The sequence below is a fragment of the Hylobates moloch genome, unplaced genomic scaffold, assembly GCF_009828535.3.
Source record: "Hylobates moloch isolate HMO894 unplaced genomic scaffold, HMol_V3 SCAFFOLD_12, whole genome shotgun sequence".
NCBI lineage: Eukaryota > Metazoa > Chordata > Mammalia > Primates > Hylobatidae > Hylobates > Hylobates moloch.
The window spans coordinates 29,207,225-29,221,764 of record NW_026652287.1 but is presented as its reverse complement, the minus strand read 5'-3'; the positions used below and the strand labels follow the sequence as shown (position 1 = coordinate 29,221,764).

At 44.8% G+C, this 14,540-nt stretch overlaps 1 protein-coding gene across 1 annotated transcript in view; it reads right to left on the bottom strand.

Annotated features, from left to right (window-relative positions):
- Positions 1–2,366: 2,366 nt before the first annotated feature.
- The window catches only part of NT5DC3 (5'-nucleotidase domain containing 3), a 71,612-nt gene continuing 59,438 nt past the window's right edge, over positions 2,367–14,540 (bottom strand). The window contains exons 13-14 of the mRNA XM_032168862.2: positions 10,233–10,297; positions 2,367–8,017 (exon numbers count right to left, since the gene is read on the bottom strand). Coding sequence (XP_032024753.1) covers positions 7,765–8,017; positions 10,233–10,297 — 318 coding nt within the window. The 3' untranslated portion in view covers positions 2,367–7,764. The remainder of the gene's footprint in view (positions 8,018–10,232; positions 10,298–14,540) is intronic.

The following is a 14,540-nucleotide window of genomic DNA, read 5'->3' as shown; positions in this document are numbered from 1 at the left end:
AGTGAAGAATTAGAAATGTATATATAATGTTCTATAACAGAAAGACAAAGTAACTTACAATAAAATACATACTCACTTGGTAAAATCTCTACTACAATTCCAACAGAAGACATAATGAAGACAATTATAATTGCTTAAAACAAGTTTGGATTTTAGAAAATATTTGACTAATGAGTTTTTAAATAATTGACTTTTTTTTTTGAGACAGGGTCTTACTCTGTCACCCAGACTGGATTGCAGTAGCTCAATCATGGCTCACTGAAGCCTCAACCTTCTGGGCTCAAGTGATCCTCCAGCCTCAGCCTCCCAAGTAGCTGCCACTACAGGCACCCATCACCAAACCCAACTAATGTGGTTTATTTTTTGTAGAGATGGGGTTTCACTATGTTACCCAGGCTGGCCTCAAATTCCTGAGCTCAAGCAATCCTCCCACCTTGGCCTCCCTAAGTGCTAGGATTACAGGCATGAGCCACTGCACCTGGCTGACATTTTAAAATAAAGGTTAAGTGCTATGGTCTGAATGTTTGTGACCCCCAAAATTCCTGTGTTGAAATCTTTACCCCCAAGGTGATAACACTAGGAGGGTGGTGAGTGAGCCTATAAGCCTTTGGGAGGTGATTAAGTCAAGGGGGAGGGGCATCCTGAAAGGGATTAGTGCCCTTCTAATAGAGGCCTCAGAGAGCTCCCTCGACCTATCTACCATGTAGAAGTCACCATCTGTGAACCAGGAAACAGGCCTCACCAGACACCAAATCTGCCGGCACCTTGATCTTGGACTTGCCAGCCTCCTGGGCAGTGAGAAATAAATTTCTGTTGTTTATAAGCTAAATCAGCATATGGTATTTTGTTATAGCAGCATGAATGGACTGAGACAGTAAGTACAGTCTTACATACGTGCGTCTATATAATCTTCATGGAAATGACCAGTACAAATGCAGACTGACACGGGTGTGATTCACGACTCAAATACCAGGAGTGGCCTCCTGTGGAGGATGTGCTCTTCTGAAATGACGAACAATTCCTTATAAAGCTCTGAATAAGATGAAGTCAAAACCTTCCTTTGGTTTACACATAGCGGCATTCCTGGAAAATTCAGTATGTCAAAATTCTGTCACAAAAATTTTTTGTGGTTACCTATAAAACAGTTTCTAGGCTTAGAAAATTATAAACATGTTTCCACCTACATGAATTGTATCACGTAGATGCATGTGCAGACAGGGGACCACGCTTCAGTGTACTGGGCTCTCCCTCACAATGCAGGGGGTCTAACATGCCTGGTCCTTGCCCTCAAAATACTAGACATCCCCTCCCCATCACTACAAAACCCAAGCACCCTGCAACCCACCTCTCCCCACATCTCCAAATTGTCCCCAGGGGACACTGCTGGCCAAGGCTGGGAATCACCACTGGGGACGAAGGGAAAGGCTGGGTTGAGCTGAGCTCAGGCTCTCCTCTCTGCTGCCTTCACTGCCCAAATAACTGCATTCCACATCATCGGGATTTCTACTGAGCCAAGCCCAAAGTTCTGGAAGCCCCAAGTGTCTTATAAGCTCGTTCACAACTCCAGGAAAGAGAAGCAGCCCGTATTTCAGGCAGAGGAGCAGGCTGTCACTTCCTTTTAGATGACATGCCAAGTTTCCAGAAAATCACCCCCAAAAAATCAATATGGGGCAGATTTGCTAGTGAGTCCACCAACACCCACCATCACAGGTACACAAAGGCAGGTGATCGAAGAGAGGAAAAAAAAGATATCCACGGGAGGAATGAATGAGATTGAGGTATCAGCACAAGGATTTTAAGATGTTACATAAACACACACACATACACACACACACACACACACACACACACACACACACACACACACGTTAAAAAAAAAAAGTCTTCAAACTGACCTCTAACACTTACTCCTAATTCTATATTTCCTTTCCTTAAAACATTTCCAGCTTGCCTGGCCAGTTGATTACAAACACACACATGAACCACCGGCTTCACCGGGAACCTCTGTGGTAACACACCATAGGTCACTGCTGCCCACCTGTGCTCACACCAAGTTTGCATCTGAGGCTTTACCTTCACAGTCTTCAAGCTCTGAAGTGGGTGTGCTTGCTGTGGGTGGGGGGAGATAGGGGTAGTGAGAAGAAACCTTTGGGCTTTCCCCAAAAAAGGTTATCCCTTCTCTCAGGGATAAACTTTGAATTTTTTTTTTTTAATCCAAGATCTCCTTTATCTATTTTTGTAGAAATAATCTCAAGTCCTGGAAAAAAATGCCTTTTTAGAAAACGATACTGTGGATTCATCAGAATTCAACGTGGCCGACTTAAGCACACGAAATAGGTGACTGACAACAAACCAGATGATACAATTCAAACTTTTATTTGGCAATAAGTTCAGAGCCACATAACACATAAAATCAACATTTAAAATAAATATCAAATTCACATCTAGAATAAATAGGTCTGCCTAATTTGCATTAATTGTGCCTGATATCATACAGGCACAATCTATCATTCCAAGAGATAATTGGAAAAGAGTCTCCAAAGTCAGAGTTCAAACCTGCAGGACTGAAAACGCACAGAAGCACTGTCGCAGGTAGGGTTCCCCAAAAGCAGATACTGAGGTGGAGAATGGCGTGCAGGAAGGTTCATAGTGCTGTGGGCTGAGCCGGGCTGGGTACAGGCTTGGCAGGGAGAGGCACTGGGCTGCAATGTGGCCACAGTGAGGTCTCACTGACCCCACAAGGGGCTCTGGAGCTGGGATGGCCCCAGAGGGTTTCCCAAGTTGGGGTGGGGAGGCCAGCCCTTTGTACCCCATATGGAGCCGGTAAGGGTTACAGGCAGGAAGCGGGTATGATCTGGGGCAGGCAGGGCTCTTCAGCAGGGCAAACTGCCCATAAGGGCTGGAAGTAAATGGCCAGCCAGCAGCACTCCCAGCCGTTAGGGGAGTATGTCCTTCAGTCTAGAAAGGTCATCCGGGCAGCTGAGCTCAGAACCCAGCACTAGCACAATTACAAACTAATGCAATGAGAGGTATATTCAACAAGTGCCCGAGCCTGATGGCTCAAGTACACACACTGGCCATACATGTAACTATGCCCAGGAAGTAGCTCAGAAGGGAATACAGTGCACTTATTACCTACTGAATCTCCTCTCTGCATCCCAGCACATTCTCAGCGAGGGAATCTTGCCATTGCCACCAACACAATCCATTAGAGCGGGGGCTAGCAAGCCACAGCCTGAGGGCCAAATCCAGCCCACAGCTTGCCTTGGTAAATCAAGTTGTGCTGGAACACAGCCATGACCATGGTCATTCCCACAGTAGTAGCAGCAAAAGCAAACAGCCCAAAAAGCCAAAAATACTTCCTATCTGGCCCTTTACAGGAAAAGTTTGCTGACCCTGCATTAAGGGTACTTCATTCCCTACCCTTTCTTGAATGCACTAGTAGTGTCAAAGGTTAGCTGAACTTTGAGCTAAGCTCCTAAATGCTAAGGCAAAAAAGAAAGAAAAACCTGGTACAAAAGAAAGTTGCTATTAAGGCAAAATGTAGATTCTCTATTAGTTAAATAGAGCAATCAAGGAACCCTGTGTCTGGCCAAATTTAGTCTTAGAGCATTCTAGACAAGGAGCCCCAAGTGGTCTTTGGCAGCAAATGAGCAGGCAGAAAAGTGGAATTCAGTTCCAGTATTTAGCCCAGTCTCTGCTGCTTAAAAGGCCTTTTGAGAAGAGGATAGAAGAAAAGCCACTTAGTTTGTCCAAAGCTAAATTAACTAGGACCACAAGACTACTTTTCAATTCTCCTTTGCAATAATTAAGAGTGCCAATGCATTCAAAGAAACTAGTAATTGTAGTCTGTAATACGCCCAAATCAGTAGCAAGTGGTTTATGTTACATGATATTAATGGGAATAGCAGAAAATAGTGCCGAGGGTAAAATGTTTTAAAAAACAGAGAGGCGCTATGTTAGGGGGAAAGTGGGGGCTCTAAGCCAAACAACTAAAGTATTTCAAAAGCCACGTTTCACCCGTAAAAACACCACTGGAAAAAGAAAATCAGCTGTGCAAGTCCCTTCCAAAGGGACCTCCATGGGCCTTGCTGGACTGTCATATTTGTGATGGCTGCTGCCCTGGACTCATCATTGTTCACATAATTCTTAGAAAATCAGTCAAACAATATTAAAAAGTAATTTTTAAATGTTCAAACTATTTTTGTTTGCTTTACAATTTTTTAAATGGCTGAAAACAGATTCGTTTCCCTTGTACCAATCAATATGCATTCATCAATGTGCACATCAGAGAACAAAACACCCAGTGCAGTGTGCCAGATCCCAGTTGAGTCATAATAGGCTGGGCACGGTGGCTCACGCCTGTAATCCCAGCACCTTGGGAGGCCGAGGCAGGTGGATTACCCGAGGTCAGGAGTTTGAGACCAGCCTGGCCAACATGGTGAAACCCCATCTCTACTAAAAATACAAAAAAATTAGCTTGGTGTGGTGGCGGGCACCTGTAATCCCAGCTACTCGGGAGGCTGAGGCAGGAGAATCACTTGAACCCAGGAGGCAGAGGTTGGAGTGAGCCAAGATCGTGCCATTGCACTCCGGCCTGGGCAACAAGGGCAAATCTCCATCTCAAAAAAAAAAAAAAAAAAGAGTCATGACGAGGCTAGGCACAGTGGCTCACACCCAGAATCCCAGCACTTTGGAAGGCTGAGGTGGGCAGAACACTTGAGGCCAGGAGTTTGAGACCAGCCTGGCCAACATGGTGCAACCCCACCTCTACTAAAAATACAAAAATTGGCCAGGCCTGGTGGCATGTACCAGTAGTCCCAGCTACTCAGGAGGCTGAGGCACGAAAATTGCTTGAACCTGGGAGGCAAGAGGTTGCAGTGAGCCGAGATCACACCACTGCACTCCAGAATGGGCAACAGAGCGAGACCTTGCCTCAAAAAACAAAAACAAAAACAAACAAACAAAAAAAAACAAAAAAAACAAAAAAAAAAAGTCACGACAGCGACAAGTTAAAATCTGTCCTGACTGAGTATAGACAAAGATTAATAATAAAGTGGGATGTGCCTCCATCGTTCACATGGGAATGACTGTGCTCAGCCCCGTTACCGCCACGACATGGGCCTACAGTCAGCAAGGTACACAGTCAGTGAGGCTTGGTGGCCCAGATGCCAGGCCTCTGCCACATGGGAGATCTCAACACTGACAAGCTCAATGGCCCAGAGACTGAAATTCTTCTAACTGGGAATCGATTATAAAACTCATTATTCATACCCAGAAAATGTTTTTCTCCTTCAAAGCTTAGGTCACCTAACCTAAACACTCATGGAAACAGGTTTTAAAAATAGTTCTTCATTCTTGAGTAAACAAAACACCTTATAACTGGCACCTAGTAGGTAACCAATGAATATCTGATTAGATAAAAACCAATAATTATTTTTAAGCAACACCTACTTCCTGAATCTGTTTCTCCAAAGCAGAAACTTGAAGCCACGAGCACCAGCGCATTCTTTTAGAACCCGACACCAAGCAGTTCTGGGCGCAACACACACCCATTAAGTGTCAGCCTCCAAAACACCCTGATGGTGAAAACACCTAGAAGCAAGCAAACAATAAACAAAATGCCTATCCTGTTCCAAAAAATGAACATACTACTGTGCCTTACTGTGTTCATAACAAAATGTAGAAGATGGAGAGAAGCCTTATTGGATCTAAAAGGTCATCTTCACTATTATAGTTAAATACAGCCAAATATCAAGTACATTCCAACTATAACAAGCAGCATTACAAAGGATGCTATATAACTCATTAAGTTTCTGCCATCTGGCAAGGAGCCCATGGAATGCCAGGCTTGCATTTCATCAATAGATGGTTACATACATTTATCACAATAAAAATGTTGAATAAGCAAGCACTCTCCACAAGCTCCCCTCATGTTCCTGCCATCCTTTAGATTTAAACCCCAAAAGCTTAAAATGAGTTTTAGCAATACTAGATTAGGCTAATCTGGAGAGAAGTATTTATATAGCATATGCAATTAAAATAGTATTAGCAGCACCATAACTAATAACAGCAGACATTCCCAGAGCACTCAGAGAGTGCAGTAAATATGCACTTTATGTAGAAGGATACTACAAATGCAGATGCAATTAAAGATTCTTCCCTCCAACAAAAGGAATACATGCCACTTGCATTGCCCCTAGAAAGAAATCAGAAAAGCAGGCCAGGTGCGGTGGCTCACGCCTATAATCCCAGCACTTTGGGAGGCCGAGGCAGGCGGATCATCTGAGGTCGGGAGTTCGAGACCAGCCTGACCAACATGGAGAAACCCCATCTCTACTAGAAATACAAAATTAGCTGGGCGTGGTGGTGCATGCCTGTAATCCCAGCTACTTGGGAGGCTGAGGCAGGAGAATCGCTTGAACCCAGGAGGCAGAGGTTGCAGTGAGCTGAGATTGCACCACTGCACTCCAGCCTGGGCAACAAGAGCAAAACTCCATCTCAAAAAAACAAAACAAAACAGAAAGAAATAAGAAAAGCTCGGTTAGCTAGGTCATATCTATTTCTTAGCTTCAATGTCCTTCGCCCTTTCGCATCTTAGACATCTAAAAAAAAAAAAAAAAAAAAAACTACACAAACTCCCAAATAGTCGCACAAACACCACAGGAGTGAAATCTAAGAGAAGGCAGGACATGGCTAAGTTGTGGTGGCCATCTTCCTCCTCCCCTGGCCAATCCAAGCACCTCTCAGTTGATAACTCATTAGAGAGAAGCCAGGATCTTGTTTGTTTCCATCTAGACAAGGACTGTTTCTGGTAAATCTCATGTTTTAACAGGATTCCAATTCAACTGGGTGGGTGGCATGGCATAGCATTTCATTACAAAGATGCTTTTTCCTGGTTCATTTCCTTTCTTCCAATGAGCACATGAAACCAACTCAGGTGGTGTTTCCAGGTTTAACAAGCTCCTAGGAGACCTACCACAAATGTTCTGGTTCTTCAAACCCACTCGTTTCTTGCAGAAGGCTCTACAGAAGGCTGTTCCACTAGCTGGAAGGTTTTGACCAGAGCTCTCATCTCCTCTCTCCTGCCCTCCTCCATGCTGGGGAAGGACACAGGAACCACACACTGAGGACAAAGGGGTCCAGGAGTTGTAGCTTCTCTTGTTCTTTCTCACTTAAGTCCTTCCAGGGAGGCTGTATTCTATTTGATGTGATGTGCCAGAATGTCAAAGCCTTAGTACCAAATGATTTGGGAACTGGCCATCACCTAGGGAACCTCTCTGCCACTCACAGCAGCGTTTTGCCATTGTGGAGCCCACAAAATCAGCCTTCTGGAAGCAGTTAATCTTTGCCCATCACTGTGCCCCTACAGTTCCCAATGCACAGCCCGTAAATGTTCAGAAAATGTTCCATGGAGGAGTCAAGAACCGTTTCAAGCTTGACCTGCTAAAATACAGAGATGGCATCAAGTGGTCTCACCTATCCCAGGAAACCTGATGTTCCAGGACCTCAGTAAACAAAAAGGTGAAATCAGAGTTCCAATGTGAAGCCTGCCTTTCAGCCCTGCATGGAGGGAAAGGCTGGAGGGGCGGGCTGCTAGCTCCTGTCTTAACCATTGGGAGAATTATTCTCCATAAGGTACAAAATAAATATCAAAAGGCTTATCTGTATCTTTTCCAAAAGCAACACTCAGACCCACATGACGTCAACCCCATCATGCCTGCCCAATCAGGGGCAGTTACAGTTTCTAGTTTTTGCCCTCGGTTACTTGGCCTGGGCCTCCTGCAGGAGAGGGGTTCCGAAGGTGGGGGGCCTTTCTGACCAGGCGGGCAGTTCATGCTGCAGTGGAGTCCTCCGGGGGTAGAAAGTGTGGCTGACGTCATAGTTCAGGAGGCAGCTCAGAGACGCCATGTAGATGTCAGCGAAGCGCGACAGGCGCCTCAGGAAGTAGGTTGGGTTCTGGTCTGTGCGGAACAGGCTTCCAAACTGGGCGTTGAAGAAACTCTTGGTCATTTCTCTGAAGAGGCAATAAAAAAGCAAAGCAACAGAGAATTATTCAAAAAGGCTTGTTTTTAAACTACTGAAATCAAAATCACTTTTTTTGAAAAAAAAAAAAAAAATAGGACTCATTTGAGAAAAATGTTAGCCTAGAGCAGCCCCAAATATTAATTAAGAAAACAGTCTAGAGCCAGGTGTGGTGGCTCACATCTGTAATCCCAGCACTTGGGGAGGCCAAGGCAGGCGGATCACTTGAGGCCAGGAGTTCAAGACCAGCCTGGCCAACGTGGTGAAATCCCGTTTCTACTAAAAATACAAAAATTGGCCAGGCGTGGTGGCACACACCTGTAATCCCAGCTACTCAAGAGGCTGAGGCACAAGAATCGCTTGAACCAGGGAGGCAGAGGGTGCAGTAAGCAGAGATCATGCCACTGCACTCCAGCCTGGGCAACAGAGCGAAACTCCGTCTCACAAAAACAAACAAAAAAAACAGTCTGGCCTGGGCATGGCAGGTGATCACTTGCACCCTGGACCACCAGCATGGGCAACATAGTGAGACCTTGTCTCTACAAAAATGCAAAAAATTTGACCAGGCATGGTGGCATATGTCTGTAGTTCCAGCTACTCAGGAGGCTGAAGGCGGAGAATCGCTTGAGCCCAGGTGGTTGAGGCTGCAGTGAGCTGTGACTGTGCCACTGCACTCCAGCCTGGGTGACAGAATGAGACCCTATCTAAAAAAAAAAAAAAAAAGAAAAAGAAAAGAAAAGAAAACAGCCTGCCTATCCATCCATCAAAACGACTCTGGTCACATTTCCCCCTTAACTATCTCAAGGCTCCAGATTCTTTTGCAAGCTTCTCTAAATACACACGCCCCATCTCCCAAACCTAAACACAGGATGCAACAGCTGCTCCCGATGGTACACAGAGGAATACGGAATGCTCTCAGGAGTCTCCACTTCCGAAAGGATCAAGACCCCCTGTTTTATAAGGTTATTATGAGAACTGAGTAAGGTAAGCAAAGTAAAAGCATGTTGTAAACTCTCAAGTGCTCAGATGGAGGAATTAAGGATTGTTTTATGTGATGTAAATCTCCCCCATCCATTACATACTTCAATGCCTCCCAGCCTCCTCGGAAGTGAGGCTGTTCACTCCGTCCAAGCCCCATAACCCCCTGCAGTCATCCTTACGTGCATGTATGTCTATATCAACATCCCTATCATACAAACACAGGATGTGCACTCTCTCTGATGGCTGGGACCCTACACACAGAGTATTCCATCAAAATGAATGAATTCTATTTGACTGCTAATAAGTCATTTACAAACACAGCAAAAAATATAATCATTTACACAGCTGTGTGGTAAAAGCCACTAGTTAGTTGGTAGCAGTTAGAATAAGACTCAGACAGCCAACACTCTGAGAGGGAGGAGGACAAACTAAATGCAATACAGCTTTGGCTTCTGCAGAATCTGAGGAATGGATTCACTGCCCCCTCTCCATGCCCCATCCACCCACCCACGCACACCACCACATGAACCCTGGAGTCAGGCTGCCCACTGCTGAGAGGCCAGAATCCCACAGTAACCACTGTTTCCAAACCTCAGAGATGGCTGTACCCAGCGGCTGGAGAAAGCCATGCACAAAGTCAGAAAAGTTCATGCAAATGGTATAAAGCATCCTCCTAGGGAAGCATGATTGTCAGTATGGGTTCCCTTAAGACAGACACCCCACCAAACTTTTCTCACGGTGGGCAGGCTTTATCAGTTAACATCCTGCTTACTGACTGCACATTCGTGAAATAGCTGTGGTTACAAATAAACACCAAGGTCATAGGAGCCCTAAGACTTCATTGTGGGTTCAGAGCCCAAATCCAGTGCTGCCCCAGTAGCCATATTGTGCTGCCAGCATTATTAACAACTGGGCCACCAGCTGCCCAGATGGGAGGAAGGTCAGGCAGGCAGGGAGGAGGAATGAGATGGAAATGCTCCGTTCTCCCAAGGCCTTCAATGGCAAGGGCGGAGGAATGACAGGGGTGATGGCTGGCCTCAAGGAAATGTCACATGTCACCAACAGCAGGTAGCTGACTCTGGATCCTGGGGGAGGCAGACATACCTGGGAGCTAAAATAGGATGTTTCAACATTATGCCTCAGGCTGGCCCTGGGGAACACATGTGGGCTGAGCACAGCCAGAAAAGGGTGGTGGACGCGCCACATTCAATACAGGCCGCTCTTACCTCATCTCCTTCCTTTCCTTTTTCCACTCCTGCAAAACCAGCTGTGACTCAGCATCTCTGTGAACCTGTAGGACACAAGTCAATTATTACAACTGTTTTGATTTCAAATAAGCTCATTACATAATGAGAATTTTTTAATGAGCAGTTTTTCTAGGAGAAATTTTATTCCTTTACATCTCAGAGGCTGGCACCTGAATGAAATAATACATTTTTCAGACTTTCCAGTTGAAACACTGCCTTATTCACGAATAAAACATTGTTTTAAATGTCCAACATTAGAAATGTGGTTTAACAAATTAAGATGAAGTATTATGAAGTTATTAACCTATCAGTAAAGAATACATATAAACATAATGCATGTGTATCCATATATGTATAACACATGTATGTGATATATCCATTACGCACACGATACATCCATTACACATATATTATATACATGTGTACAAACTATAATGTACAAATACTTAGTACATGCTACCTATTATACATATTATATACATGTGTACAAACGTTATAGTTAAGTGGAAATAGTGTATATACCCACCAATTGCAAGCATGTCAAAGTATGTGCTTACATTTGGAAATTAACATAAAAATTTGTTTTAATTTGTACAAGGGTAGTAGAAGTATAAACCTTTTAATTTAATATTATACTAAGTGTTTAAAAAACAATTATTTTTTGCAAAAGGCAAAAAGGTAAACCACCTCAATGAGAAGGAAAAACAGCATTTTCTGGTGGGCCAAAATATGGGCAAAAGGCAAAAAGAAAATGCCAATTGCCCATGATCTAACAAATGGAATCTCACAAGTCCCTCTCCAAGGTTCTTATGGCTAAACAGAAACACTGAGGCCAGAATCCAAGGTGCACATGATCACAGGGAACAGGCCAACTCCCTGCAATTCATGACCACAGGGGTAACCTTAGAACCTGGAGGAAAACACCAAGCGGGCAAACCATCTGCTTTTGACATGGAAGCCAAGAACCTTCTGTTTATCACATCTGCTCAGTTTAACAGCTTGACTCTGAACCCTGAGGCTATTGAAGGGACATGTAAAGGAGAAAGGCCCCAGGAATCGGAGGCCAGGGACGTGTGTTCGGAGGGGGACCCTGAGCTCTGCGCCTTCACTCAGCCGCCCTTCCGGCCTTACCTCCCAGGAAGCACCCAGCAGCTGGCTGGGGCGCCCTGCTGGCTGCCCTGCCATGAACCTTTCCCACCATCTCTCTCATAGGAACAGCCCTCTCGCCTGCATCCTTCCCATCAGCCGTTAAACATGCTCCAGTCTCTCCCATTAAAAAAAAAAGATTTCTCCCTGTGCCCACCCCCCTTTCTCCAGCTCTGTCCCCTACAAGGCCAAACTCCATAAAACAAGAGCCTCTGGTTCTGAAATCCAATTTAAAATATTTCAAAGACAGTGTGTGTTCATTAGTTATCATTAATCTTTCAGGTGAAACCATGCACTCTAGAGTGGGTAGTTAACATTGGAAAAGACTAACCGAAGCCCCACAGAGAATTGATCCTACAGGCACTTCAGCCATCTCCATCTCCAATGATTGTTCATGGGCATAATCAGCTCTTCAGGGGCAAAACAGATTGGCTACATATCTTTGCCCTTGTTCGAGAAAGATATTACAATCTAGCCAGTGCAATAGCCTACATCAGTCCAGCCACTGGCCCATTTTTCTATCAGTCTATGAGCTTACAAATGGGTTTTTCTTTTTCAATGGTTGGGGGAAAAAAACTCAAAATAATAATAATTTCATGACAGGCCGGGCATGGTAGCTCACGCCTGTAATCCCAGCATTTTGGGAGGCCAAGGCAGGTAGATCACTTGAGGCCAGGAGTTCGAGACCAGCCTGGCCAACATGGTGAAACCCAGTCTCTTCAAAAATACAAAAATTAGCTGGGCGTGGTGGTGCACACCTGTAATCCTAGCTAGTCAGGAGGGTAGGCATGAGAATCACTTGAACCTGGGAGGCAGAGGCTGGAGTGAGCCAAGATCGTGCCACTGCACTCCAGCCTGGGCAACAGAGTGAGACTGCCTCAAAAGAAAAAAAAAAAAAAAAAAAATGAATTTCCTAACGTAAAAATTACATGAAAGTCAAATTTCAGTGTCCACCAATAAAGTTTACTGGGACACAGCTACAATCACTCATTCACATGTTGTCCATGGCTGCTTTTGTGCTACAAGTGCAGAGGTGGGTGGCTGCAACAGAGCCTACAGCCTGCACACCCTGAAATATTTACCATGTGGCTCTTTGCAGAACCTTGCTGACCTGTGGTCTAAATGTGGCCTCTGACTGGTTGGTTACCTGAGCCTGCACAGCCTAAAATATTTACCATGTGGCCCTTTGATGAAGCTTGCTGACCCGTGGTCTAAATGTGGCCTCTGACTGGTTGGTTACCTGAGAAGCGTCTACCAATGCCAGCACCACCACCATGAACCACAGCCATTTTGGAATGCACTTCAAGGCTAGCTAATGCAATTAGAACCAAAATTTATATACTTCTATTTCATTCATGAGACTCGGCTCCAAATGACACTCTGTGAGGTCAGGAGTTCGAGACCAGCCTGGCCAATATGGTGAAACCCCATCTCTACTAAAAATACAAAATTAGCTGGATGTGGTGGCACAAGCCTGTAGTCCCAGCTACTTGGGAGGCTGAGAGAGGAGAGCTGCTTGAACCTGGGAGGTGAAGGCTGCAGTGAGCCAAGATTGCGGCACTGCACTCCAGCCTGGGCGACAGAGCAAGACTCCATCTCAAAAAAAAAAACAAAACAAAACAAAAAAAAAATGACACTCTGCCGGCTCTGAAAAAGTCAAACCCAATCTCAGAGGACCAATTTTTCTCCTCAGAAAACTGTCCAAATAATGTGCTACATGCTCTGAAAATAATCCCTAAGGGGGAGTTCTAGAAACATCTGCCACAGGCTCAGTGGAATAACTTATAACTTTCTAGGGGAACACTGAGGAAGAGAGTGACAGTGAGATAGGACATTGATTTGGATTTTTTTTAGTTAGCAGCTATACACCTCTATATCCTAGTGAACCCAACTTGACAGAACTCTGTACAAAGTGCCAGAACCCAAGGCAATCAATACAGGTGCATGGAGGTTAAGGGCCTAGAGTTGGTCAGCCTGTGTGTAAACACCAGCATCACCCCTCACTAGAGCAAGTTATATCTCCTCTGTGCCTCAGGGTCTTCATCAGTAAAATGGCAGTGATGTTTCAGACCTACTTCAAAGAGTTTCTGTGAAAATGAAATGAACTTAAAGGTCTCGGCGTCCAGAACACAGTAAGTTCTTACGACATTTCTACGCAGCCTGACTATATCAACCGAGAACTGTGATTCTAGAAAAGTCACCTATCTCGCAGTCTCAGTTTTCTCTCCTGCAAAATGGGGGTGGCTATGTAAACCTCAATTCCCTTTTCTTCCTTCCCTCACCCCACACCTCGTATAATTAATTTTACAAACCACAGAAATATTTTCAGCACTTCCGTTCTCTAAAACACACATTCCTTAATAGTCAACTTTTTACACAGGTCAGAAAAAGGAAAACAAAACCAAAAAAAAAAAAACTGTTTCCAAAGCTAAAATATACTGATACCATCTACGTGCAGTTGTGTTTGTACATATGACCAGCTGCCAGGGTCACAGAGACTTCACTGAGGGTGAGTCAAGCCTTGCCTATACCCGAACCCTCTAAACAGGAAGGCACATTAGAGCAGTGCTCTGAAGCATGGACTTGGGGACCTGGTTCACGCCTTGCCCTGCCATTTTATGACCTCAGACATAAATGATACCTAACCTCGCAAAAACTGTTTCCTTATTCTAAAATGGGAAAATTGTACCTACCTGCAAGGGACAGCTGTGACTATTAAATGAGCAATGTGTATAGAGCCAGCACTCAGCACAGTGTCCAGTACATAAAAAGTAACTATTAGTAGTGTATGACATGCACAGACTCTAAACTACACTAACTCAGAATTAACACTGTATATTTTTAGTAAATCATCTCACAGACAAGCATAGCAAGGAAAACAGAATAAATCCTCATCAGAGGATTCTCATCAGAGAAGAGCCAAGAACTAATGGAGCCCAGTGCATCCTGGAAACAAGGCCCAGGGGGACGTGCAGGGCCCCATGCTCTGGAATGCATGCACCTGGAGCCAGAATCTGGCCTGCCACTCACAGCCCTGCCTGATCTCACTGCTCAGTCACCCCCAAGCAGAGTGCCAGCTGGGGCAGGCAAGGCAATTCCCTGCCCATTTCCAAAGCCAGAGGACAGGCATGGGCAATAGGC